General features: G+C 47.6%; 10 protein-coding genes and 1 non-coding gene across 11 annotated transcripts; 6 read left to right on the top strand and 5 right to left on the bottom strand.

Annotated features, from left to right (window-relative positions):
- Positions 1-70: 70 nt before the first annotated feature.
- Positions 71-1,213, top strand: FOMMEDRAFT_167914 (uncharacterized protein; the record flags this gene model as incomplete). Its single annotated transcript, XM_007266393.1, has 3 exons — positions 71-100; positions 173-942; positions 1,011-1,213. 3 exons carry the CDS (start codon positions 71-73, stop codon positions 1,162-1,164), a joined length of 954 nt encoding a protein of 317 aa, XP_007266455.1. The 3' UTR covers positions 1,165-1,213.
- A 377-nt stretch (positions 1,214-1,590) lies between these two features.
- FOMMEDRAFT_86397 (FAD/NAD-binding domain-containing protein) lies at positions 1,591-3,173 on the top strand (the record flags this gene model as incomplete). Its single annotated transcript, XM_007266392.1, has 6 exons — positions 1,591-1,727; positions 1,799-2,225; positions 2,296-2,414; positions 2,481-2,622; positions 2,685-2,771; positions 2,838-3,173. The coding sequence occupies 6 exons, from the start codon at positions 1,591-1,593 to the stop codon at positions 3,171-3,173; spliced, it is 1,248 nt and encodes a 415-aa protein (XP_007266454.1).
- Positions 3,174-3,309: 136 nt separating this feature from the next.
- On the top strand, positions 3,310-3,380 carry FOMMEDRAFT_t41. The gene has a single exon. It is a non-coding gene; the product is annotated as a tRNA-Gly (tRNA).
- Positions 3,381-3,578: 198 nt separating this feature from the next.
- On the bottom strand, positions 3,579-5,280 carry FOMMEDRAFT_167913 (uncharacterized protein; the record flags this gene model as incomplete). The annotated part of the gene is made up of 4 exons (XM_007266391.1): positions 4,957-5,280; positions 4,161-4,889; positions 3,710-4,089; positions 3,579-3,647 (listed from the first exon to the last, which is right to left on the bottom strand). The coding sequence occupies exons 1-4, from the start codon at positions 5,165-5,167 to the stop codon at positions 3,579-3,581; spliced, it is 1,389 nt and encodes a 462-aa protein (XP_007266453.1). The 5' UTR covers positions 5,168-5,280.
- A 74-nt stretch (positions 5,281-5,354) lies between these two features.
- Positions 5,355-6,272, bottom strand: FOMMEDRAFT_122778 (uncharacterized protein). The gene is made up of 5 exons (XM_007266390.1): positions 6,165-6,272; positions 6,065-6,095; positions 5,903-5,993; positions 5,752-5,830; positions 5,355-5,689 (listed from the first exon to the last, which is right to left on the bottom strand). The coding sequence occupies exons 2-5, from the start codon at positions 6,074-6,076 to the stop codon at positions 5,677-5,679; spliced, it is 195 nt and encodes a 64-aa protein (XP_007266452.1). The 5' UTR covers positions 6,077-6,095; positions 6,165-6,272; the 3' UTR covers positions 5,355-5,676.
- Positions 6,273-6,563: 291 nt separating this feature from the next.
- FOMMEDRAFT_167912 (uncharacterized protein) lies at positions 6,564-7,058 on the top strand (the record flags this gene model as incomplete). The annotated part of the gene is made up of 2 exons (XM_007266389.1): positions 6,564-6,825; positions 6,902-7,058. The coding sequence occupies 2 exons, from the start codon at positions 6,564-6,566 to the stop codon at positions 7,009-7,011; spliced, it is 372 nt and encodes a 123-aa protein (XP_007266451.1). The 3' UTR covers positions 7,012-7,058.
- A 1,017-nt stretch (positions 7,059-8,075) lies between these two features.
- FOMMEDRAFT_167911 (uncharacterized protein) lies at positions 8,076-13,218 on the bottom strand (the record flags this gene model as incomplete). The annotated part of the gene is made up of 9 exons (XM_007266388.1): positions 8,076-8,465; positions 8,593-8,666; positions 8,737-8,923; positions 8,997-10,212; positions 10,289-11,821; positions 11,885-12,010; positions 12,069-12,227; positions 12,293-12,424; positions 12,480-13,218. 9 exons carry the CDS (start codon positions 13,216-13,218, stop codon positions 8,183-8,185), a joined length of 4,449 nt encoding a protein of 1,482 aa, XP_007266450.1. The 3' UTR covers positions 8,076-8,182.
- A 698-nt stretch (positions 13,219-13,916) lies between these two features.
- Positions 13,917-14,937, bottom strand: FOMMEDRAFT_84566 (uncharacterized protein; the record flags this gene model as incomplete). The annotated part of the gene is made up of 7 exons (XM_007266387.1): positions 13,917-14,092; positions 14,153-14,259; positions 14,313-14,489; positions 14,556-14,623; positions 14,682-14,692; positions 14,755-14,827; positions 14,905-14,937. The coding sequence occupies 7 exons, from the start codon at positions 14,935-14,937 to the stop codon at positions 13,917-13,919; spliced, it is 645 nt and encodes a 214-aa protein (XP_007266449.1).
- A 5,059-nt stretch (positions 14,938-19,996) lies between these two features.
- FOMMEDRAFT_84665 (kinase-like protein) lies at positions 19,997-20,744 on the bottom strand (the record flags this gene model as incomplete). Its single annotated transcript, XM_007266386.1, has 2 exons — positions 19,997-20,323; positions 20,592-20,744. Coding segments are annotated over 2 exons (480 nt in total), but the record flags the coding sequence as incomplete, so codon positions are not given.
- A 2,203-nt stretch (positions 20,745-22,947) lies between these two features.
- FOMMEDRAFT_20000 (uncharacterized protein) lies at positions 22,948-24,184 on the top strand. Its single transcript, XM_007266385.1, has 4 exons — positions 22,948-23,148; positions 23,303-23,310; positions 23,376-23,395; positions 23,451-24,184. The coding sequence occupies exon 4, from the start codon at positions 23,495-23,497 to the stop codon at positions 23,753-23,755; it is 261 nt and encodes an 86-aa protein (XP_007266447.1). The 5' UTR covers positions 22,948-23,148; positions 23,303-23,310; positions 23,376-23,395; positions 23,451-23,494; the 3' UTR covers positions 23,756-24,184.
- A 1,281-nt stretch (positions 24,185-25,465) lies between these two features.
- On the top strand, positions 25,466-25,912 carry FOMMEDRAFT_28427 (uncharacterized protein; the record flags this gene model as incomplete). Its single annotated transcript, XM_007266384.1, has 1 exon — positions 25,466-25,912. The coding sequence occupies one exon, from the start codon at positions 25,466-25,468 to the stop codon at positions 25,910-25,912; it is 447 nt and encodes a 148-aa protein (XP_007266446.1).
- Between the last annotated feature and the right edge of the window lie 869 nt (positions 25,913-26,781).

Below are 26,781 nucleotides of genomic sequence, written 5' to 3'. Positions count from 1 at the left end.
TTTCAAGTCACGTGCATATATTTTGATACGAGATGATTTTGGTTAGACTTTCAAAGAGTGAAAGGTGACTATGCCGTCGGCTTTCACAGCATATCTGGCTGTCAGTGAGTTTTTCGTGGAAAGACCGAATTCATCCCCCAATTAACGCCTTTTAATGTTTATCTATATAAAGGACCATTACGCGGAGTTAAGGAACTTAGCGACGCAGGTTGGGCGACGTAAAGCGAAACTTCGTCTGCTTGAAAGCTTTTGGACACAGCCTTTCGAAGAGAAAGAGTGTAATGGACGAATTGCCGAGGATCAAGCGAGTCATGAAATCTTGACCGAAGCGCTTGAAGATATCCTCAAACTAGGTGGCGAGGAGGAAGCAGAGATCGCTCAATTTGTGGACGAGGCTAGAATTGCTGGCGTCGTTGTTCGTACAGATTTTTCAGATGACACGGCATGGACGAGGTTCTGTGAAACACTTATGAGTGCAGAGAAAGATCTTGCGATGCCTATTGATGAGGAGGGAGCTGGAACATCTGCTGCAGATGGCGAAGGCGAAAGTGATGAATCTGAATCTGAATCTGAATCTGACAACGAAGACGAAGAAATGAATGCGCCTGGTGATGCTTCCAAAGCGACATCTGCATCTGAACCGGTATCGCTTTTTGCAATCCTTAGTCCGCCTACTTCATCACCTTTGCGTGCACGTCTATCAGGAATATCAAATCTGGCAGCTCTGCGACTCCTCAATGATGTCGATGCTGTACGTTCACCCGTTCCGGTCCCTAAATCGAATAGCGGACCTTCGAGTTCCGCAGGACATCGTCTTGCCGGTTTGCACGGTTTTGTGGAAGCATACACAGGACCTCTCATATGGGTGTATGATGCACGTTCGAATACAGACCAAGCAGCACGCGTTGTCAGTCAGTGTGCCGAAGGCGTTGGGTCTGCAACGTGAGTCAATCAATCAGGTTCAAATTCGGTCCCAGCTGAATGGATGATTCCAATGATTCAAAATTTAGAGGAGATAGCTGGAGGGCACGAGCATCGTTCCTCCCCGAGCTGCAGTTGAATCTTATTAGTGGAACTATGAAGATCGATTTTGGCGGGCTAGATCGGTGGGATAATGCGGAGCGACTACGAAACATGTCAGAGGCAGACTCGTACGGAGTTTAGAGCATTATTGTAGGACTGGGCAGCTGACTACGATTGTCTAAATTTACATCATTTACACGATGTGCAATTTTTTCATCTTTCGCGACTTGCATCTTTCGATTGCGGTGCATCATGAAGACGATCATAGTGGGTTATATGCTAAATGCTCTGATCTGACTCGCCGGTCGCTTCCTTACACCTCCGATGACTTATGAATTACCAGACGAGCACGCTATCGGTTCCGATTGCCGCCATAGACAGGGCAATATGAGTCTGCTCGTGGGGGCATCTAATTACGTACTAAATAACTGGACGTCATCGAAATGTCTCAGTCAGCAATATATATGCAAGCAAAGAAAGTGAAGTCAACATCTGCCCAGCTGTTGCGGCCCTCAAAGCTACAATTGAAATCGCTGCACAATCTAGAAGATACTGTTTGCTTTCGCCATGCCATCCACTAGAGTTGCTATCATTGGTGCAGGCATCGCTGGACCAGTTCTCGCAATGCTTCTGAAGCAAAAAGGCTATGATCCTGTCTTATATGAACGTACCGAAAACATTACTTCTACAGGTCTTAGCCTTGCGTATGTCATTCACCTCGAATTCTTAGTATCCGGGCTTGCCTTGTGTCTAAGCTCATGTTTATTTGACTTAGACTCCAGACAAACGGCCTGAAGGTGCTCCGCCTCATTCCAGGGCTTATCGACATTCTTCCCGGACAGCGCATCACTCACTCAGCGGTATTATCGACTGTCTCAAACCGGACAATTGTCTTGAATGACTTTCCATCACGTGCGCCCGCACATTTCGGTCTTGGTATGCGTGGTGTCCAGCGTGAGGAATTTCATCGTACACTCGTTGAACAGGCTGTAACACGTGGAATACCCATACATTGGGGTTACCAACTTGAAAGTCTGAAAGAGCTCAGTGGAGAGGGCGAAAGCGATGCAAACGTGGAACTGCATTTCGCTAATGGAGAGACTGCGCAGGCAAGCTTCGTTGTTGGATGCGATGGCCTACATAGTAATACTCGATCAGCCCTCTTCGGAGAGATGAAGCCTGATTATACCGGGAATGTCCAGGTAATGGCGTCCTCACGATTTTGGCTGAGCGTAATTCGCTGATAAGCAGGCTGGTCTTTTCGTCAAAAAGACGGGGGGGATGTCTCCAAGACCTCAGGAATTTAAGGACATTAACACGGTCTGCAACTATATAGGAAAGAATGCGCATATAGTCGCCTATCCCATTATGGAGAATTATTTCTCATGGGCGTAAGTTCCGTTTTTCATGATAAATTAATGGGGTACAACGATGGCTAAACACTTCTATGCTTGTAGCATTACTCAGCCGGAAGAAGAACGTAAAGAATCGTGGCGTTCCATTGATGAAGAACAGAAAGAGGCATTCAAAAACGGACCTTTTTCTCAATTGAGCCTCGGTGCAGGCGAGATGGTAAAGACAACTACTAAGGTCGTAAAAGTGCGTGCGAAACTCTCAGCAGTGTTGTTTGAACTGTTAATTTATAGGTGTATTTTCTTCAGTATGGTCTGTATGACCGCCCCGAATTGAAGACGTGGTACAAAGGTCGCGTAGTTTTGCTTGGCGATGCTGCGCATCCTACCACTCCCGTATGAATCATTGTTTAACCAGTCAGCTTTTCTCAAACAGCTAATATTAATCGCTGCTTTTTATAGCATCTGGGGCAGGGAGCAAATCAGGCTTTTGAAGACGTCTATCATCTCGTGCGATCTTTGACAATTCACCATCCATCCGCTTCCACGCCTCCTGGCATCGAGCAACTGATATCGGCGTTCGCCGAATATGAGCGTGTGCGTCTTTCACGTAGCTCGGACCTAGTTCGCAAGGCTCGCGCGCGTGGAGCGCAGAGAGTCACGAACATCAATACGAACGACTCGGATGCTGTGGAACGTTGGGAAGAGGCGTGGAAGATAATGTGGAGTGAAGAGAATATGATGAAGGATGCGGATGATTATTCAAAGCAACCATACGAGCGGGAGAGTGAGATGTGACTGTTATGGGAAATATAGGTGCATAAGCCAAGAAGTTTTAGTGATGCATTTGAAGATTTAGCGCTCCTAGAAATTTTGTTTCGGACCGTCTGTGCTTTGACAAGACAATTGTTTCAATGCTCCATTTTAAGGAAATGCATTAATGGGGTAGTGGTAACCTGGGTCGTTGCCATCGACCCGCCGGGGGTTCGATTCCCTCTTAATGCAATGATCTTCATTACCTGTATCCTTTTTCTTTCCTTTGTACCTCAATTACTCAGGGTGACCAATTAGAATCTATATGCAAAACATAATACGACACTCCGATTAAAGGTATTTTGCACTGAGTTTTAATTCCAGTAGATTTTTCTTATTATCAGCAAGACTGATGTCTAGTCTAAGGGTATAATTCCTGTCTATGTTGGGTCATGTATTCAAAGGTTTACGGTCAGGTCGTCCATCAGCATCATCGTCAACTTGAGCGAACGCATCGTCCTGTCGAAGGAACGTTTGAAGTTTAGCACAAGATGAGGACAAGTCCAGTCTTAAGAACCTACTTCTGCCTTCTCCGATTCTTCCTCACGATGCATTCTTCCGCGGTCCCGTTCTTCTTCCCGTCGCACAATCTCCAAAGCCCGCGGTGCGTTGCGACCTGCTTCTGTGTCTCCCTGGTCCCAGTCAAGTTCGTAATCCCACGCGACGCGCTTGATTGCACGACGAAGAGCTTTCGCCTCGCTGATTAGCTCATGATAAGCATCGACGTTGAATCCTTGTTCGGAATATAGCATATGCTGTCGCCGAGAAGTCGTTTCTGTCATCACCGTCCTGTAGGATACTTCACGGTTGTGCCAAAGGAACCAGAGATAGCTGCCGATAACCATTCCAAAGCCAGTTAGATATGTTACTGGTTCCATCACATCCCAGCCGAGACTCGTTTCTGTGTGAAGAGTAGTTAGTACGGGTATATTGGAATGGAACAGTCTGAAGAAAGGAAAGTCCTATACGAACTGAATGTGAGCAAACCAACTGTTAACCACCACGAGGTCATGATGCCTGCACCAGCGAATGCATATCTCTGTGTAGCGCGTCGTGCAATTCGATCGCATTCGTCCTTCACGTGGGCCAATCGCTCGATACGCTTTGTCTTCTCGCGCAGGGAAGCCCGTAGGAATCGGGTACGCTCTTCAAAGGTAGGTACGTTAACATTCACTTTACGATCTCCGATGGCGATTGTGAAGCTGCCCACTCGTGCGGCCTCTCGCAGGAAGTCGCCAACGCCTGTTGCAGGGCTCCACCTGCGCCTTGATTTTAGGGATGTATGAAAGGTGATCGACGGATCTCCAAGTTGGTTTGGCATGACCTTGCTCTGTCCTTCGGATTCGTCCGGTTTATCGTGTTTAGACGACTGTGTTCCAGATTTGGCTTCGGGCCCTTCCGCACGGATAAGGTTTGAAACGTAGCTCAATGGTTGACCTGAGTGTAATAGAAATATCACACGTTGCGGTCCCTCGCTTTGAGTACCGTCGTTACTATCTTGTCGGACGAACGGCTCTTCACCCCTTTCCACTTGTTGTTCCCAAGTATTGGCGGCATCCGCGCTATTGTGGGGCCCATTGCAGTTGAATCTTTGCATGGCATCCGAGTTTATCTTAGATGCAGGGGACGTTGATGCCTCGGAGTAGGGTGCGAGAGGTAACGTAAGTTTATAAAGTGAAGATTTAGTAAATGAGAGATATCCTGGTTGTAGAAGGTAAAGTTCTATGTAAACTCTGAGGGGAATGTATTGAGAAGTACAAGCAAATACCTTCATCAAGCCTTCCAGAGCTATTTCTTGGGATGGAAGGCTTCGAGCTGCTTGGAGAAGTGTTCTTGACTCCCGGGTCAGGAGATACTGAATATAAACGGGATGGTACGATCAGAACCGGAGAGCGCAGAATGCCGTCTGTCCGTAAGCTAGCTCTTGCGGAGGCCGCAATTCTGAGAGTGTGCATGTGTCGCACTCTCAGCATGGTCATGGAGAGTGGAAGAAAGCTGCATGATGGTCATTGAAGGGGAGGAAGTGTTGGTGGGGCAGAGCATCAGAAAGCACTGAGCTGATGTCATTTCTGCAGATCGACGCATCCAAAATAGGCCGGGTATTGATCCTTGTTTGTTGCGCTCTCGTCCTGACTGAATCGTGGCATTAATGCCACTTGCTCTCGAACAACGACGATGTGCTCGCCGGCTAGCCCGACCATCCTGCTACATAAGATACAAACTCCCCGAAAAAACCGGGGCAATAACAATCATAAGTAAGCAACAGAACCCGAACTAAAATATCCGTGGAGGTCAAAAAATAAAACAACAGAGTACAGACTTCAAGACCGAATAACAGAAGAGTGGAATGAACGAAATTCGCGAAGACGAGGAGCCATCTCGCAATCTATGTCTATATTACAAGAGTCTCCCTCGAATTCGACCATTGATTTTGGGTGGCATAAGGAAACTGCGTTAGGATATCACCGGAGCATCGCACGTCACGCAGTCATGTTTCCGCCCTATGCATCACGCAATTAGCATCGTTGCAGAGGTTTTCGATACCCCCCACTCATCCACTTACACAGGCTTGTATATGCATTCCAAATTGCGCTGCGCGCAATTCGTACAGATAGTACGTCCATCGCACTTCAGCTTTCGACCTATTCATATTTCACGTGTCGGACGGGAAATAGTCAGCTGATAAGCTCATGCCCGGAATCGGAATCTGATACCTCGACAGAAGGTACAGGCCATTGGTGTCCTCCTTGGTACCCTGTACGCGTCCTGGTCATTGGCGTTTCCGCCACTATTGCTATTGCCAGACTAGAAGGACCGAAAGACGAAGCCAGCTGAGTTGTCTGTCATTGGCTGGCAGTGGTGAGGATGAGACTCACAGACGACAGCATATTAGGTACTGAACACAGGCTAATAGAAAAGGCTGAGTAGTCAGGATGGGCTATTACTCTGTGCCTCTCGCGGAGTACTTATACTTTCCTTCCTTACTTGCAACGTAATTGCTCCCGTATCTTGGCTCGAGAATATTATCGTCCTGCAAGGTCTTCCGTTTCTCGAAGATAATTCGTCCGTATATCCAACAGTAACCATGGCTTCTACGTCGGATTAGACTAAGCGCTGCGCAGGAGCAGATGCCTCAAAGAAGATGCGCTTCACGGCCTCCCCGGAACGTGCTTTATGACGGAAGCATATTTCGTTGGTCAAATAGTGCCAAGTCCGAGGCGGTGCAACCCTTTCCCAAATAAAAGCTGCCTTTTCACCGTCTCGGTTGCTCAACGGGTTAGAAAACCCATATACGTTTTTCGAAAATTCAGGGACCTCGCTTGCGCAATTTTGGTGTTCTGCTCCCGAGACCTGGATTCAAGAACTGCCAGACACATGTCGAGCGCCGTTCTACAACCGTTCGGGCCGCCAAGTAGATTACCATTTTCGTCGCCGAAGCTTGCTAAATCAAGTGGCAATCGCCTCAGGACAGAGACAGGAAATCTCGATGAGGATCAAGGACGTATTACGGCGTGTGGCCGTGCAGATAGGATATTCACTGGCTGCTTCGATCCCGTTTCCTCGCGTTCCCAGATTAGAATTTGCTCAAGGACCCCTCAGGTGAATCTACGATCTAGCTCTCGAACAGCCTGTGAAGGTAAATTCATCCGTCCCTTCGCACATGGAACTATATCCTTGCCGTTTAGATGTTAGCATCCCTTGTGTTTTTTTAGTGCGTTCCTCCGCGCTTCGGGTAGCTAATCAGCACCCACTTTGGTCCCACTTTTGTCTCCGACGCGACCATCCGCCACCGATCCTTGCCTACAATGTCTATGCTCTATGACACTTCACGTCGACCCTTGTGCATCCGTGGCCTTCTCCCGTTGCTTTCTTATTTCAATGGACGGAGCGAACAAAAACATGCTCAATGTATCAAAGAATGCCTTTCCCCTCAACTCAGTCGTTATTACATGAGAAGAATCGTGTCTGGCAGCCTTCGCCCGAATTTGTCCTGACTTGCTGAATTACTACGTGGCGCTTATGATCCGTCAATTCGCATGAGCCTCGATCGCTGCTTCGATCCTTCGCATCTCTGACTACTTTCTGCAATAGACTCTCAGAGGTGCAAAGTTCATCCGTTTCAATACCCGGGACTCTTGAGGCTAACTTGGCTATTAGTCCTCCCTCCTTGGATTGTTGAGATACGAGATGCTACGTCGTCTACTGTGTAGTGCCGTCATTGCAATGATACGATCCGTTTTAAAAGCGATTGTTCCTTATTCCGATCCGTTAGAATATCTCATCATCCCGTCATTGGATAGATTTACTTAGCCTAAAGACTGTTTTAGATTCAAGGTTTTAGAGCAGGTGAGTATTAATTTCATTTAAGCGGGTTCAATACGTGTATATGAGTGTGCACACTATGCACACGGCGACCACATAGACCGTTAAACGCGAGGACACAGACTTGTGAGCAAAATCTCATCGCTTAACGCACCAGCATATGGGATGGTGGTCTGTGAAAACCGTCTTCGGCGAGGCGCTGCAGAGATGAACCCCGTTCTCTATTGGTATTGAATACAAGAACACCCAGTCGAGAAGCCATTTGTAATTCAGGATGCTCACGCCTATCCTTCCATAGATACAACATGGGAAAAAAACACGGAAAGCTATTCACGATACGAGGGGTTCTATAACTAATTTGCCAAAGCACCAAAAACAAAACAAGTTGTGCACGCCAAGTTGGCGAAAAGAAAATGATGTGATAAATGGAATAACTTAAAGCAAAAAATACAGAAGCAAAACAAAACAAAACAAAGCAAGAAAAAATAGCGTAGTAATAGTAGAAGAACAGAAGAACAGAGCGCGATGAATCCCAAAAAGCTGCGAAGTGAAGAAATGTGGGGAGGAGCGGTGATGATTGGGCATAGCATGTCAAATGAAAAAGATAAAATTAAAGAAAAAAAGTGGGGTGGTGCTGAGACGATAAGGTAGGGGCGAGCGGGACGGACGGATCATGTGGGAGGCCAAGTAATACCTTGAGGAGGATCGCGCCAGATGTCCCACATGCTGTCTCTCAGAACCAATAAACTATTGAGAATGGTATGCCAGCCGGCAAGAAAAAATCGTATCCAGCCTGTTGTAGGGACTGGAGGGGAAGCAATAGCAGCATACATATCAGGGGCTGTCATCGATAGTTGCACAAGATCAGGATTCGTAAAGTGAAGATGCAGTTCCGGGTAAAAAGGATCAATATAAGTCGTCAAGAACAGTCGTCGTGCACCCAGTGTAGTCAACCTGTCATTTTTCGCCATAAAAATGATGAGGCACATTAAAAAAAAGTTTTTTTGAGTAAGATTTTACGAACGACAAATAACGAACAACGCCCTTGCATGGAGGTTGTTCATAACAGTACTTTACTCACCGATAGAATGCTAAGAATATAACTGCTTGCAGGAACACCAGGGCAGCAAAAACTTTGAAAGACGTGCCACGAGACTGTAAAACGGGAAGATCGGGCATGAATTAATTTTCCCTAATGTTAAGTAAGCTACCTGTTGCCACTCACCGACAAACCGCTCCTGCTTTTGCCAAACAACAAGGCGTTCCAGAGGGCTGCCGATCGCGAAGGTGGATCGCCCGTTTGTGCGTCCCTGATCCTTCCCAACAAACGCTCGCGATCCTCCTTTGCCCTGATCGACTGTACCTTTAGATCCGCCATTTGGGAATCAATTTCATCGGTAGTTTGCGTACTCCTGAAAGGAGAAAAAAACGAAAACGCTTCAATGAAAAAGAAGTGAGGGGCAGAAACTAACATAATTGACGTACGCGGGATCATCGGTCCTATTAAAGTCATCCTTTAGCTCGGCTATGGTCTTCTGAAGCAACTGAAGCGCCTCCTTGCGTTCAAGCTTGCCATCCAAAGCGTGAAACAAGGTCGTAACGTTGTCGCCCTTGTCGGCTTTTTTTAAGTGTTTTCCCGGTTCATCCGCTGTAGATGCTAGTGGTGTTGCATCCTGTACCTGAGACTCATCGATTTCCCTGCCCATTGCATCAAGAACACGGATTCTCGACTTTCTCCTATCAGGCGTGCCAGGCTTCTCGTCTTTCCCCGTGGCGTGAAGCTCGCCGAATTTCTGTACGCTGCTGCGGTTCTCTGTCCTGACTTCAGATTTGGCAGGATTGATCTCGTTTCCGAAGGCATCTACTACGCGGATGCGGCCGGGAGAACGGGGCGATGGCGGGTTCGCCCTTCCGGCGGCTTTCATCGCCACGCTGCCGTCCGTCGCAGGAGGATCCGAAATTAACGAGCTGTCGTCACGTTCAGGTACTAGTGCGGGAGCAGCCGACGATACCTCCTGTTCATCAAAGCGTACCTTCTGCTGTAAACGCTTCGCGGCTATCGTTTCAGGCGTCGGCATCCAGGCGCCTGGCGGCTTTGGCGTTTTCATAATCATCGATGTCGCACGCGAATAGGAAGCCGGAGGCGTGTAAATTTCGTTTGGGTTTTGCAACGAGGCATGCTTCTCCCCTTCATGATGCATTTCATCCCGCAGCGTGCTCACGCGAGCCGCGATAGCGGGTGCAGGTGTGGCAAATGGTGTGCTCCATGCGCCAGGTGGCCTAGGCGTCTTGATATCTGCAAATCTACTTCGATTGAGCGGCACTGGCGGCGTTCGGTCGCTTTCCGCGTCCTCGTCCGATGATGGAGGGTCCGGGAGTGCAGGTATATCCCTTGGTGTTGACGGCGATTTGAACTCAATCTTGGACGAGTTTCCAGAGATGCGACGTTCTGGAGTGGTCGTTACGGGATCAGATGGTGATTCGGGCGGTGAGAGTGGTGGAGAGAAGTTTGCCGGCAGAAGCGATGACCTTTTCGCGCCTGCGTCAACCGCGTGTCCATTTGGTCGACCACCATGTCGCGGCCCTAACACATTAATGTCCGCCTGTAACTCCTCGGAATGAGGGGAAGCTTCATTTTCGTCAAATGAATCGTTCCCATTATGTACACGGGGAGCCGACGATGAGGCAACTATATCTTCCTCTAGAGATGTAAATTAATTGCATGAGTACAAGAAGCCCACAAAATTATAATGCACTGCCATAACTAAATGACTTACCCTGGAACGAATCCAGATCCGATTCGTGAAGCTCAAGAGGATCCGAGGGTACACTGACTTTTTGAGGCCGTATATTTCTGCTTTGCTCACCATCTCTGCCTCTCCGCGCCTTCTCAGCCACTGACGCAGACGCAGATGTAGCTGACGCGTTCACACGATCATATGCGTCAATTGCAATATGCGACGAGAAGCCCGAAGTGGTGCCGACACGACTACTGGGCCTGGACCCAGAAGCCGGTGTTGGCGAGTCCGGTATACGTTGTAATCCTATCTTTGGTGTATCGTGTTCTTCAGGTTCATTTGCACCATCAGGCTCCGGTGAAAGTGTGGGAGATATGGCATGCGGCAGAGCAGCGTCCCGCTCATGCCGTGAACGAACTTGCTCGTTTGCCTTGGAAGAAATCGCTGGTGAATGAGGTCTCCGCCCGCCAGTAGATGTGTGGTTATGAATAGTACTTGCAGATAGTGCCCCTCCAGTATCCCTGTCCTTTCCAAAGGAGTTATGTCTCCCATGTTCGAGTCGAGTCGCAGGAGATGAAGAGACCGGATCTTTAGATAATCGGTTATCAGTTTCGCTGTCCTCGGCGTGTTTCGCAGATTTCGTGTGTCCATTGACAGATAGTCTGGGAATACTAGATGGGCTCGAACCTGTCGCATGTGCAGCTGTCACGCGACGCTGTGCGTGTTCCGCAGGTGGAGTTCTGGTATGCATTGCGCCATCTGGTTGCCTTGTTTTTGTCGATAGCGCAGGAGCAGGTTCAACATTGATCCATTTGGGACGAGGTGAATTCCAGTTACGTTCCCGAACATGAGGGTTTACACGATTGACAGTGCCTTCAGACTGATGAGAAGATGCACGGGAAGACGAACGTGACGAAGATGGCGATGCCGAGCGTCTCAAATGTTCCGCATCATGGTTGCCGTTATGATGCTGACTCGAAGACGCATGAGCAGGAGTGTGTGCATGGCTTGATGACGGTCGTGAGATGTCGCGAGCGATTAATGAAACAGTACGTGAGCGATCCCAAGATTTCTGAATGCCGTTCGAACTGACAGAACCTGTCAAATTGCCTGGACTGCTCGGCTTCGTCGGCTGGCTCACTGTACGAGTCCTAGCACTCACACGTATGTGATTAGGCGAAGACGAAGGCAAACGGGATAAACTAATGGTTGAATATTTAGAACTCGAGTGTCCATGGCCATTTCCTAGCCGTTTGACCGTGGACGCGGGACTTGTTCGGCCATCATGACTTTCCGATCCAGAGATGGAACTCAAACTAGTCTTGCGTAGACGTGCAAAGCCACCGCTATGAATTGGAGAAAATCCAGGAGAGGATGCACGGTGTCGCTCCATGTAAGGACCAAGTGGATGATTCCACCCTCGTTCGCGTTCACGTTTTTGCCCTTCGTCAAGGTCATTCATGCTCTGCCTTGAAGTCGGTCTTGAGCCAGTTGATGATGGACTCATTGACCCTATACTACTACTATGCGATAACGCTCGCTCACGAACGAACGACGGTCGCTTTTGATGATCTATGGAAAGGATCAGTAACGGTCAGTAAATTAAAAATTAAAAAAAGCAATGATAATCCTCACTAGATGAAGGTCCAGCTATCGGTGTCTTGCTTTCTCTTCGATTAGATTCAGGTGCTTCTGAGTCCGTCGTTTCAGATTGCGCGTCTTGAATCATCCGTCGCATATCAGAGTTGTCGATCAAGAGATCTACAATTATCACTTAGCACGATAATATATGACTGAGAAGACAGACTACTATACATACTTGAGCCAAGAAACTGCGAAGGAAACTGAGACATAGACTGGCCCAGTGTATTGCTGGAAGGTAAAGGTGGTGTAGTGGACATGATAGGCGCTTGTCGGTTTTCAAGGAGACTTTGCTCAACTTCGGTGGCTTCTTCCATGTCGATCGTCATATCTGACTCTGATAGTAAGGTAAAAGGTTAAAGAATTGTAAGAGTAGCTTAGATAGCGGAAGATGAAACGTACTCATATGGGAAGCACCCTTACTCGTACCAGCTCCACCAGCTGAGTTCTCAAGTCGTTCGCGTAACTGATCATACGTAGCAGCTTGAGATGACTTGAAGGACCTCTCAGACAGGCCCTCTGTGAAACCAGATTCTTTCAAAAAGACTATCAATACTAATGTTGACTCTATAAATGAGCAAATACATACTTGAAACTCTTATCCTTTCCTTCTCATCATCACTCAAACTCAGCCTCTTCACCCTCTCATTCGCTCTCAACATGGACCACTTAATCGGACTCTCCTCTGCAATACTGGAGTCCATACTCCCTCTTCGGGGCCTTTGTGGTCGCTCGGGAGTATTTCCAGGTGATCGCGTAGCATAGCTAAATAGACTCCTAAGGCTTTCCCGAGCTGCACTCTGCGGTACAGACGACACAGAGCCACTCGTAGGGAAGGGCGTGGAGAGTACGTTGTTCCTGTTGTTGTTCGCTGCGTTCCGAGGTGTGTCGAAGTCTTCGGACTCCATATCTGATGCTCCCAATAAGGAGGACGGGTGATTAGGCATTGGTGTTCTCTCCGAAGCCACATTCAGTGGCCGAGCAGTAGGCGTCGCAGAGCTCGCCCTACTCAACACAGCTCTCAACCTCTCCGCAGGAGTCGCCATCGACGCGTTCGGTATTGCATCGCGTTCTCGTCCGGGGCCCGGAGTCGACTGCGCTTGAGCCTGCGCACTAAAATGTAGCCGCTCGTCCAATTCGTTGGAATCCACTGACGACATTCCCACTCTCGGCGTACTCCCGTCATCATCTCCATCTTCCGACCCTCCACCTCCATCGTGCATGGTGATGTTATCGTAGTAGTTGCTATTGTCCGCAACTGTAGCAGCGAACGAATGAGCTGACTTGTTCAATCTGAGACGAGAAGGTATCTCCAAACGGGTTTCCATTTGCCTTTCCTCCTATGAATTTTGTGCAGAAATTTATTAACCAAGACCAAGAGCAGTTGGTTCCAAGAGAATAGGAGAAGATAGGAGGATGGCCAGGGAGACGAGAGGCCTGCCTCGATCCACGAGGACTGAGAGGAGTACAGGGTCAAGATACAAAACTCGCTCGGGTGCAGCAGGCGCGGTACACGTGACATACACGCGCCGGAAAATACAGAGACAAATAAACAATAATAACTTGAACGCGTCGAGATCGGACTTTTGAATACAACCGATTTTGATTCCGTCGCTTGACCTCGTACAGCACCATATTTTATTTCGCTTAGATTGACATAAGTTCGGAGAGTTGTATGTTGTATTTTTTTTCTAAAATGGCACACGCTAATGTCTGGAATATTAGAGTATAATTTCAAGTCGTACAGTACATGGCCTCAAGATAGTACACGAAGAATACCTGTCCGAGTTTTCAGCATGCCGATAGTGTGACAAGACCAAATTGTTCCATCGAAGCCCTAGAATCCCATTTAACGATCTTCGACGTTATTGATAAGACGAAGAATGTTAATGACTGAAAAGACAGATTAGAACAGAGTGAATAACATAATATATCTCAAAACTTACAGAGGTTAATGAAGCTAAGAGGGGAAAGCAAAGACGACTACATCAGAACTTGTCTTAGTAATCACAAGCAGATAGATAACTTACTCAAGGTACAGGCTGATAGCACCAAGGATGTACTCATCAGGTGACAGCCTGTTCGAGATCATATATGTGTCATAGACGACATAACCACTGAAGATCAGGGCTCCTCCGATAGCGAAGATCAAGTCCATCGTCTTGTCGAAGTGAACAAACATGCCGACAAGACCGGTGACAACTACACGAAGGATTAATCAGCAACAAGATACCAGATTATCACGTCGTATATGGCACTTACGAAGAGCAAGCAGTGCTCCAAACAGCCACGGTCCCATACCCGAAAAGTCATACTTTGACTGGAAGGTGAAGAGCGTGAGACCAAGGAAAATACCAAGCGTGATCAGCCTAAATAAAAAAATTAGTTACATATTTTATCTAATAAAGAATGAAAGCCTCACAAAGCCTGCAAAATAACCCGATTATCGTAAAACGCCATAATGACACCAAGTGTGAAAGCCTCAAGGAGTGTGAACGTCCCCAAGAAGATATAATTCGTCGGCACACTGTGACGTTTCCAGAATAGGAGGCCTAGATTGACGAACGTGGCGAACAACGGGACGTAAAGTGCCCAGGTGCTGTGTTAGATACACCAGTCAGTACTTCTAATAATAACAAAGACGCTGTGTAGTGAAAAGACGTACTGCGTTTGTACCCAGAAGATTGCTGAGTCAGACTGGGAAAGGACACCGCCGACAATGCATGTTGCCAACTTCAGGGAGAAATCAGTTCACCAGTTCAGTAACAACTTCATACGGGAGAAAGCTCACAATCTGACAAACTACACGAAACGCTCAGTCAGCAAACCACTCATCAAACTCCGTAAAAGCAGCGACGACTCACATAGTATACTATACACCTTCCTCACAAACGCATTCCTAATTTCCAACGAGCTCTCCGAAACCGTTACGCCATACTACCAACACACACAAATATCACACAGTCAATACACCACTCGCCACGCATCAAAACCCAACAAACAAACCAACTCACCTTAAAATCATCTGGCACATCATCCCCAGGCATATCCCAAATCGCATTACCACCCGCCGCACTCGGTCCAGCCCTCTGTGCCCCAGCAATACCAGCAGCATCACCACCACCCAACAGGGGCTCCCTCGTCTCGTCCGTCGACGAGTAGCTCTTATTCCCCTGGTACGAAGGCGGAGGTACAGGATAGTTGCTCATTGTCGTAGTCGTAGTCAAAAGGTAAGCGTAGAATGATGCAACGCAGGTCAGTGACTAAGTACTCGGAAAGCTATATATGGGAGTCGGTGCACAGCACAGAACGTTCTGGGACATCATCTTGCCAATTCTGGCCTTATGCCTTATTTAGTAATCGCCCCCGCCATCCCTGTGTTCATCTCAACCGTTTGAAATTAAGAAAAGAACAACAAAGTATTAACCAAGCAACTAGAGTTATGGAATTATTGGACAATATAATTAGATGATACAGAGGCATGTAATAACAACACTAGGCCCATATTAATTACTATTTGCCGAGAGATGAGTCCCTGTCTCTAAAAGGCTGACTGACATCACCAAAACGTGCAGAGTCCGACAAGGCAATATATTTACATGTAGATTTTATAAGCGAATATAAGGATCCACAATATGTAAAAAATATATGTCTTAGCAGTAAATTCCAATACATTTTCGTGTTCGATTTGGTGATGGATGTTCTATCGACTTCTACGCCTCTCTAGTAAGCACAGCACTTGACTTTCTTATCTTATAACACCAAATTGTAGCTGTACATCATAGTTGTTGCATTGCTTACATTGAGGAGCTCCCTTCTAACACTGCCTTAACATTATTGTCTATTCCTCACAACACATGTCTGACTTCCTACCTAACAATCTTAATCAATCCAAAATCGAACGAGAAAAAGAGTTTAAAAAAATAAACTAATATACTATAATACCACAAAATACTATCACTACCAACTAACTAAAAAAACTTTTTCCTTCTCTTCTTCTTTCACTTAAACTCGACAGTAGCAGCAGCTAACACAGGAAAGAAAGGAAAGAAACGGTATGAAAGAAATAATGGCTAATCTTGAATGAGGTAGAAGGAAACAATAACTTGACTGGACCGAAAGCCAATTGAAGGAAGATAGTGGAGATGTAGCGGCAGTGGGAGAGGACAGTTCTGACAAACGGACAATAGTGTGATGCACAGGGAAGAAGATGAAGGAAGGAGGCAGTGATGGACAGATGGACAGGTCGATGAGTGGATGCAGTGCAAAGAGGCGAGGTGAGGTAGAGATTACACTAACTGTAACGTGGTAAACAACACTGGGGATGTGTATGAGTGTATATATGTATCAGGAATAAGAAACACAGGAGAACAGCAAGGAACAATTCACGAGACTGGCAGTGGGCAGTGCAGAGACAAGTAGTAAGGATTTTGAGGAGTGGCAGAGTAGGGCGGATGAGGCAAGGGAAAGGACGGCCGACATAGTGGTCAAGGTGTGTTAAGGCGTGACGAGGTGTGTGGAGGTCAAGTCAAATCCAAATTGATACAAAAACACAGGAAGGCAAGGGAAAGGAGTAAGTCCAAGGAGCGACGAGTTGAGCTGATCGAGACACAAAATGCAATAAAATGAACAAACCACAAACGTTTTCAATCGATACACAGACAGACACTGTTGAAGTTGAACCTGAACTTGACTTTGAAGGGGAGAAGGGATTGAGAAAAAGAAAATTGATTGAGCGAGTGGACGATTTCTGCTTTTGACTTCATGTAAAGAAAAATTTAAAAAATGCACGGGAAGGAAAAGTAAAGTTGACAGTAAATGAGAAGTAAGGGAGTTAAAATAATAAAATTGGAGAACAACATCCTTGACCAATTATGCCACAACCCTTCTAACGCAACAAGCCCCGTCAAAACACCTCGACAGAAATCACCGCCTCAACGCGGAAAGCATCTTCGCAAGCGCATTAATCTGCCCCTTCTGCACTTTCCTCGGCGCCCCATCCCTCTCCCTCTCCTCAACACCGCCAAACGACTCCTCACCTTCGCCACTACTCCTCGTCAACTCCGTCGAGCTTCGTCCAGCCGCATCAAGTCGCTGTGATAGCGGTGACTTCGCATGTGTACCTCTAGAGTTGATGCTCCCGGAGTACGGTCCTCCACCGTTGTTGTTGGTGGAGGTGGAAGAATGGTTGTTACTGTGTCCGGGTCGTTCGCTAATTGTAGGCAAGTCCTTCGGCTTCCGGACACGTTGTTTACGTGGTCCGGTGGGCGGCATGCCGAATATGTCTCCGCTTGGATTAGGATGAAGTTGTCGAGGAAGTTCGTCAAGTGCCCATGGCACACCAGTCATTACTGCAAGTTTAAAGAAATTCAAGTCAGCATGACATTCAAACTTCACTGAAACAAAACAGAAGAAAGAAAAGAAAGACGTACTCTTGACGTTAGGCGGGGGCACACCAGCCATACTCGACTTATCCGAATTCCTCGAAGCAAGCGACGCCGGACCACCATGATAATGTGCTCCTCCTGCCGCTTTCCGCTCCGCACTAGACAAACTCGCATTCGACGCATTTCCATTCCGCCAACTCCCAGTCCCAGTCCCACTCACACTCGTCGCAACCGTCGACACACTACGCATGCTTCCATTCGAATAGCGCGTCCATCCACTCGCACCAGAGCTGGTCGTAAGCGTCGAATGTCTCCAATTACTCGAACCACTCGAATGCGATACAGACGAAGCAGACGAAGACGCATGTCCAGACCGACCTGTTCGCGTGCTATTCGGCGAAACGTTCCGTCCACCAGCGTCCATATTCGTCCACCGGTCATTATTACCATTCCCAGTCGTTGACGGGCTCCACGGTTGCTGTTTGCGTCCACGAGACCACATCTCGTTGGCATTCGCTCCACTACTCGTACTCGCGACGGACGAACTCGTCTTCCCACCTGTAGAAATATCCGCATCCAGGCTCATGAGCACATTCTTCACGCGGCTCGCAGTAGGGGATGTGTGGGAAGAAGACGCACCATGCTGAGCAGAACCAGACTCGCTCTGCCGCGCATCGGCGCCGTCATCCTTCGCGTTCGTCTCAACGACCGCGTCAGCGGTAATATCAATCGTTTCGACTGGCGGCACCTGTTCACGAATCTGAGGAGGTAACGGTGTCCTACTTTGCGTCGTACTCGAACCCTTTCCGAAACTGAGTTTCCACTTCGATGTCTTCTTCGCAATGGCGGGAGCAGCGGTCACAGAAGACGCGGATGCACTTGAAGCCGTGGGTACGCTATCTTTGACGGAAGACGACTTAGTTGACGTTGAATTCTGCGACCGTTTAGCCACAGAGCCAGCAGAGCCGGTCCTAGCAGGTGATGCAAACGATACAGGGAACATTGCTCCAGGAGTTGGGCCTCCAGCACCTGCAAAAGCCATAGCAGCAGCAGGCGAGGCCTGAGTAGTCGATCCCTTCGAAGACAGAGTCGCAGTGTCCCTCGTTCCCTTGCTCGAGCTCGAAATAGAGCGTATGGGAACCGACGAAGCAGACATATTATCATCAGCACCAAGATTAAGATTCGCGCCCTGATTCGTGCCAGAGGCGGAAGAGACGGAATGCGTCGTCGAAGTAGGAGAGTGGGAGTGAGAAAACGTTTGCGCTTGTGAGAGAGGATGCGGCTGGGAAGGTGAGGACGGTTGGAGGTGCGAGAATGAACGAGCATGTGCAAGTGAAGGAGAAGAGCCTGTCCCGCGTGCATTCCTTGTTCGACTAAGCTCGCGTGCTAATGCCTCCGACGCACTTGCCAGTGAATCGAGAGCGTCGGCCGGACCGCCATTCTGGGCTTGCTGAACATGCGGGAGCGTAGGAGACTGCTGTTGCGCAAGAGGCGACGGCAATGACGGCGAGGTCAAGGTGGAATTCAAACTCGACAGCACCTGTACCTGTGCTTTCGTCTGCTGCTTCTGCAACTGCTCCTGCATGATCTGTACCTGACGTGCAAGTTCGCTCTGTTGTTGTTGCAACCGCGCAATCTCCATCTGCTGCTGTTGAATGATCTGGCCCTTTCCACGACGTGCACCACGTTTCCGCCGGCGAACCATCGACGTGCTTCGCGACATCTCGTTCTCATTACCATCTTCTTCATCCTGTCCATGCTCGTTCTCTAGATACTGCTCCTGATCGTTGTCGCGATATTGTTCGATCCGCTCTTGCTCGTCCTGTTCTAAGATCTCATCAATCTGTCTATCCTTCTCTCCTGCACGTTCTCGTCCAAGTCCGAGTTCGAGACCCAATGATCCACCAGAAGTATCTCCTTCTCCTTCATCAAACACCGTAGGCAGCTCGACTACACCAAATGTTGTTGTCCCAGGCGTCTCGCAACCACTCGGCGCACGACTCCGCGGGCCCGCACTACCCAAGGCACGACCACGTAACAATGGCGTCGCGGCTCGCGAACCAGCTGTGCTCCCCAAGCCTGATACACCAGGTAACCCAAGATGCGGCGCACGCTCCGCAGAGAAACTCTGTTGTCGACTTGCAGGACGCCGGCTCTGCGGAACACTCGACAACGCATATCCAACGCTTGCATTCGACAAACCACGTTTGTGTCGCCAAGCAGGACTACTCGACCCAGCAGCAGCAGCAGCAGCCTCCTGCTGTGCAAGAACCGCCGCAAGCGACTGCGCAAGTAATGTAGAAGACGGGCTCGTAGGTGAAAGTATCTCCTTTTCTCCTTCTTTCTCGATTTCCTTCTCGTTGAATTTCGCAGGCGAAGCAGGGAATGCCAGAGTGGAAACAGTTGCATCTGACAACGCAAGTGGAACACCAACTGGTTCCTCAGTCGCCATCAACCGTGGTAGTTCACGGGCCCATTGACCGAGTTCGCGTGCGCTTACACGTCGGCCTGCACTATCCGACGGGTCTTCTGATGGTAAGATGCAAAATACACGTTGGCAGAGGAAGGAAGCTACGGAGGGAACCATGCCCGCGAATCGCTGCATGAAGAAATGCTCCGGTGCTGCGAGGAAAGCGGAGAATGACGGGCAGACGCCCTGCGTCGTGTCCGTCCACGGGTTAATATGGTACAGCCTTGAAACATTAGTTAGTACCGACGATTAGATCACTTTGTAAATCAGACAAGTCGATGAAAAAAATACGTACATATTTATTAACACAATCCCAAGACTCCACACATCCGCCGCGCGAGGTGCATAAGTAGGTGCACAATTATTGCGGCACTCATAGCTCATGTACGGGGCACTTCCACAGTCCATATCACTGCTCGCCGCATCGCGGGTGCTCAACCCAAAATCAGTGAGCTTCACGACGACAGCACGTCGTTCACCATCATCCTCCCAACCATCGGTGACAATGAAATTTTCCGGTTTAATATCGCGGTGATATACGCCGACGTCATGACACACGGCAACTGCCTCGCACATCTAAATAGACATGAAACAATTTAGACTTTCAAACAGTCAAAATTGACATAGATTAGATACTAACCTGTGCAAACATGCTCGCAATGAGTCTTAACCGTCTTCTTCCGAGAAGCTGCTTTTCATTTAAAGTTGACAACAAGCTCGGCGTTGGAGGGGTTCGCGTCGTGTTCATCGTTCCAACCGTATTAACCGAATTGACAGATAGCACACTTGTATTTGCCTTGTGCCGCTTTCCTGAGTCCTCACTCTCGCTCTCGCTGCTCACCACACCAGAAGATGGTGGTTCAGGTTCGTAATGATCACGGGCCTGCTCAAGGAAATAGTACAAATCCTCGCCTGGGACATACTCGAGGACGAGCAAGAGAAATCCAGACGTCTCAAGCGCGCGATGGAGGGTAACAATGTTAGGGTGCGGTGGGAGAGATTGGTGAATGCTCGCCTGAATTTAATGAGAAAAACAATATAATATTAGCCTTAAAAATCACAGAAATGAAAAGAAATAAACAGAACACGTACCTCAACCAACTGCGCCTCAAGCGCCTCATCGTCCATGCCAGCCTTGCTAAGCACCTTGACCGCATACTCCTTGCCATGATACACCTCATCTGCATCACCTGTAACACTCTTTCGCTTCTCCCCTTGCATCCCGTCGAGCTCAATCCCTTCCATGTCCAAATCCACATCCGAGCTATCCCAAAGATCCATTTCCAATTCATCAACTTTATCACCATAGTGCCCAGTCGTAGAGGCGTTCACAGAGCCATAGCGATGCAAATCATTGAGACCATCTAAAATTCCAGGCAGAGGGTGCCGTAGCACCTCACGCACAAGATAGACGACTGCATAGCTCCCCGCACCCAAACGACGCACAACCTCAAGTTCCACAGCTGATGACGAAGCTTCACTCTCATTGAACACGTGTCGCATAACCTCACCCTGCAGCATCAAGCCAGCGCCCACTCGATCACCTGGTGAAAGCACGTCCTCACGTACGGATCCGCTACTACCCCGTGATGCAGGTGATGCAGCAGCATCAGACGGAGAGTTCGGTGAGTCCGGTGACGAATTAAAGCCGGTGCCAGTACCAGACTCCGACGACGTCGACACGGAGAACTGTCGAGTGTGCATCTGTGGAGGACGAGCCACCGTGCGATAATCGAACTCATCCCTACTGAGCTTGCGTGCGTGATGACCCATAGGCGAAGCAGTACCAATGTTGATGACGGGTGAACGCAAGTGGGCAGGTGTAACCGCCGCATTCGCAAAACCCATCGGTGGCCGCTTCTCCTGCGTCTGGCCCATTGTCTGCGCAGACGAAAAATGTGAAGCCGGTAAGGGAGGTAACGTGGGTGACGGGAGACCACTAGAAAGTGGTGACGGAGTTGCACACGCGGAGGCTGGCGCTCGTGGCATAGCCAGCCTCAAGGGCGCCTGAGTCGACAAAGGTGACAGCGACGGACTCGGTGCGGGAGTCGGGAACGTCTGCGGGACGGACGAGGGCAGGTGAGTCGCACCGGTGGCTGTCAAAGGACGCACATGGGTCTGGCTTTGGCCATGGGCAAGGGGTCGACCCGTAGCACGGGAGAAACTCGCAGGTGCCGCTGCCGCCGTCGCTGGTCGTCCAGCGTACGCACTCGCATGTGCGTGGTTGCTCGGGGTGGGCGGAGCGCTGAGCGCGGGCGGCTTGTCCTTCTTCTTCTTGCTGCTGGTCGCTGCTGGCTGGTCCTGACTATTCTGTCTATCTCGTGTTGATGTTGCTGCTGGCGAGGGAAGCGGTAGGCCGTGGCGGCGCGCAGCGGTGAACATCGAGTGTCTAGCCTAGAGAACTAGAATAATTGGCAGGGGGCGAGTAGACACCGCCTCTCACTCGCTGAGCGTTGCACTGATGCGGGGTTGAAACGCAACGACACACAGACGTGTAGACAGATCCCGAACGAGACAGCAGTTGAGTGTCCCGATAAGCCGCACGCGACTCTGACTCAACAAAGCGACTCAACAAGCAGTGAAAACAGGATGCACGGTGGGCGTGGAAGGGATATTAAGAAGATGTTGAATACGGGAAGAGTGTAGGAAAAAAAGAGGAGAAATTAAGGAAAATGGTGGCGGAAGTGTCGAAGGCAGAGAGATAGAGTTCCTGTGGTGGAGACTGCCAGGTGCTCTGTGCGTCGTCGACGAGATTGGAGACGTTGCAGCCGCCGCAGTTGCCTGCAGTGGCAGCTAGTGGGATGGGAGGACGGAGGAGATGGGAGAGGGAGGAGGAGAGGTGGACTGAAGATGGCAAGGTGCAGAAGCTATGGCTGCGATTTCCACATGGTCATTCTTACGACCCTTCATCGCCTTTCTCATCCCTTCAACATTCCCGTCTCTCGCTCTCCTTCTCTCTCTTCGCTCTGAAACTATTCTTTGCTCAGTCACATCTTCGCCTATGCCGCCACCCGCTCTTGTCTGCCAGCAGACGACGCTCAGCACACACAGAAGATAAAATAAATAAATGTGATAAAGAAGTGACGGGGAATTGTACGCGCGGGAGACGGGAGCGAGCACATGTGGTACCTGCCCGATTCGGAAATGGACCATGCTGCACACCTGTCTTCGTGCATTCCCTCTCGTTCCCCATCCATCCATCGACGCCTTCCTCTTCCTCGCCCGCCGTCTCTTCGGTACACTTTCTGTGTGAACACCCTCTCGTTGCCACCACCCACTCCCGCCCAAACATCCTACGTATCCACATCTACATCTCCATTAAAGTACTGGCGGCCGCCCTTCGCGCAGTCTATTCGCTCTATGAATCCGCTTCCCTTTGCTTATGTACTCCGATCATATGTGTATGTGTAAGTAGTCTAATCATCATCATTCATTAATATTGTCACCGTCATTGTCTTCCTCCATTTATACTTCTGCACATCATCTAGTAACTCTGTCACTCACTGTACACGTTTCCGGACGGGGCATCATCCCTAATTCTCTCCATCTTCCCAGCCCCAACAGTAAGTGCAAGCCCACATGCATCTCACGTACACACACATGCCCATGCATCCGCTCCCGAACGAAGTCCGAAGACTCGAGGTGTCTGTAAGTGCCTATCTATAACCCGTAAATGACTATCCATCTTCTCTACTTTCTCTAGCATCCATATGCATCTGCGTCCTTTTTCTCTCATTCTTTTCCTTAATGAAAGTGAGGAGAGAGTACACAAGCACGTGCATCAGCGTGCCTCATGTTGGTTACATATGGCTTTCGGCACCGCCCTCGCGCTCACGGCTCAACGGTTCAACGGCTCACGGTCACCGATTTTCCCGTCGTAACTGCGCTGGTACCCTTTGGCTAGGGCTAGACCCAAGCTCGGCCTTCCCTCCGTCCGACTACATCTCCGAGAACAGTCAATCCACATCATTAGCACACTTTCGGATACCATGTGCGCCGTGCATGTGAGACGCTGAGACAGATGATGAGATGATGAGACGCTCAATCTGACGTGTACAGCAGCACAGTCCGATACAGCACATGCCCACAAAGTCGTCCATACCACAAATCCGATAACTTCCCGTTCTCGTATCTCCTATCCTTTATCCTTCTTTCTTTTTTTCATCCACGTCTACTAATTCTACTACCTTCCAATGAGTTCGTCTTCCTTGAATGTCTCCATATGATGAATACCCGTTTTTGTGTGCATCATATGCTTCATGCGTCCCGACCCCTGCTTGAGATCGAACAGCATGCTTGTTGGAGGATTTGTCTAGTTCTCCTATCCTTAATTCCCTATCCTTCTTTCTTACCATTCACGTCAACTACTTCCAGTATGTTCGTTTCTCTCTCCATATGACGACTACCCGCTTTTGTTGTGCACCATGCGCCTCAACCCCTACTTCAGGCTCAACAACAGCGCTTGAGTCTCAGAGCGGAAGATCAATGATTCAACACACTTCTTCGACCCAAGGTGAGTATGAGCATGTGTGTCTGTTTGACTTTTGACCCTTCCTCTGTCCGGTTCTGGGATTCCTTACTCCTTGTGGATACTGTAATGATCAAACAAATAAACTGTAATTGTAATAAATCAAATAATGATCTACTGCAAATCCGTTCAACTTGTGATTTATGAAGGAAGGACTTGACCCTTTATATTATCCAAGTAAATCTTTGCCCTATTCCCTTTACTTTATCAAGCTATTATTAGTCAAATAGTTTATAGAAGTTTGTTCATGTGTAAGTATGTTTTATTACTTACTCAGATGTATTACATATAGACTCTATACTTATATACTAAGAACTCAGCTTACTTAAGTAACTGATTAACTAACCTGTCTCTTATTCAGAGTAAAGAGTATTAACAATCAAGTCAAGTCAATCAAAATGATATACACCTTACTTATAATTTCATATTTGCCTTTAAATTTCTTTGTCCTGTAATTATTAAACTAGAAGTAAAATACTTACTTGTTCTCTTACTTACTCTAATAAACAAAGCTTAACTGTGTGTTCAATCATTGTTAAGATTACTATTATACTAAGTACTACTCAGAAGCAAAAGTATTCTGAATGAATAAATAGTATTAAATAATTAACAAAGATTACAACTACTATCTTGTAAGAAAAGAAAAACTTCTTGACTTTGTATACTAATTCTTATCTTGTTTTGGATTTTAATTGTATTTTGTTTACATGTACAGTATACTGTCTATACAAGGATTAATTGTTACTATATTATTATATTATTAAAAAATAACAACTAGTTAACATTATTTAATAGAAATTCAATTACTAGTATTTCAGCAGTCTTGATACAAATGTTCTAATTTTCTATTATAATAATATTAATATTATATACAACTTAGGATACATGTTGTACTTAACTGATAAGGAGTCTGTTAGTAACAGTTGAATACACATTTATGACCTCATAGTCAATGTTAAAGCCCAATCAACTGTCATACCATTGTTATCTATCTACTCTGTATCACAAGTGAGTTCTGGTTCTCTTTTGCCACCTTCCTGTACCCAGCCCAGTTTCTTGTCTTGTCTTACTCTAGTGATAATCCCTGAGTTCCTTGTTCAATGCATTGAGGTTGCAAAGGCTCAGTAGTAAGTGAGACACGGCTCTCAGCTTCCCTTCTACACTCACTTTCTTACACTAGTTCGGCCGCCATGCAAGATATTGACCAGCCCTCTGCCCCAGTCTTGATTGCTCGAGCCAGTGCCACTCTGTGGCAGGAGCCAACCGGCCTGGAGGCACACCAGTCAGACAAGGAGCTCTGCCCCGTCGGCAACCACGCTATCAAAGAGATCTGGGAAGACACCCTTGCTTTCAAAATCCACGACGTTCTGGAATCGATGAAAGTGCAATGGACCAGCATCAATGTTGTCCGCATCGGGAACGCCGGAGATTATTTTGCACCCGTCGTCCTCTCGATTAGTGTAACATCCGCATCTCTCTCTGGCCATGACAGCCTTGTTGTAGCTTCGAAGTGTCGGAACGTTCTTGTGGAACACAGTATCACTGACGTCGACGTCGAAATCCGGGAGGCGGAAGTTTGGGGCACAGCGTCATCCCTAAACCGTTCACGTTCACCTACTCGTCCAGCCCTGCTGTAGATGCCTGCGATCCATTTACCATCACTACATCTTGAGCTGAAAGTACTATCTTCAACGCTAGGATTCCACGCATATGAATTTATCAAAGATGCTTATACACATACAGGTGTATGAGATATGTACATATTTGTGAAACTAATGTACCCATACTGTACACAAAGTTATGTATTGTATACAATGTATAGTATATAAATTTCTACAGAATATACACTTATTTCAGCTTAGCATTGTAACATGTCTACCGTACTTATGTGCTGTATTTACTATTCACTGAGTAAAACACTTAGGATCAGCTCTGTAATTTCAGCATATATTGACATGATTATATACTCAGGCATGCATAAAAATGATTAAATATTCTTGTGTTGTTTATCTCAGGTATTTATACAATGCAGTCTGTAAGCATATGTGCAAAATGTGTTTATATATAATATGTCATAGTGAAGAACATTACAGCCGTTTTCAAAATTGTTGTCACACGCGCGATTCGTGATTTTCGTCACACTAAGTACACTCAAATACAAAATCTACTATAATTCAACTAATACCTAACCAAATTACATGATCTAAGTTGTAAAAATTATATTTTTAAATTATCTTTCAAATTCCAGAAAAAACAAAGTAAATTGGGCAACATTTGAGTAAGATACAACACAATATGTGAGTTTTCCCTATATTTCTTGTATATGAGTTTTCCTGGCCCTAAAACTGATTGTACAATACTATAAGCTAATCTAAATGATGAATATTACTTTATTATTAATTTACATATTGAATTATAACTAGGGTACAGAGTATACATATAAGTATAATACATATTTAAGTTTGCTAAAAATGAGCATTTTCCCCTAACCTCTCTACAGTCAGGG

The sequence above is a fragment of the Fomitiporia mediterranea genome (genome assembly GCF_000271605.1).
Source record: "Fomitiporia mediterranea MF3/22 unplaced genomic scaffold FOMMEscaffold_6, whole genome shotgun sequence".
NCBI classification, from domain to species: domain Eukaryota; kingdom Fungi; phylum Basidiomycota; class Agaricomycetes; order Hymenochaetales; family Hymenochaetaceae; genus Fomitiporia; species Fomitiporia mediterranea.
This window is presented reverse-complemented; position numbering and strand designations above follow the sequence as displayed.

What these genes read in the sequence shown, in the direction of transcription:
- FOMMEDRAFT_122778 (XM_007266390.1), bottom strand. An exon ending in GGCCTGTACCTTCTGTCGAG is followed by an intron (nt 5,831 to 5,902) that starts GTATCAGATTCC and finishes AAATATGAATAG; the next exon opens with GTCGAAAGCTGAAGTGCGAT.
- FOMMEDRAFT_20000 (XM_007266385.1), top strand. Translation starts at nt 23,495, where the DNA reads ATGAAAGTGAGGAGAGAGTACACAAGCACGTGCATCAGCGTGCCTCAT.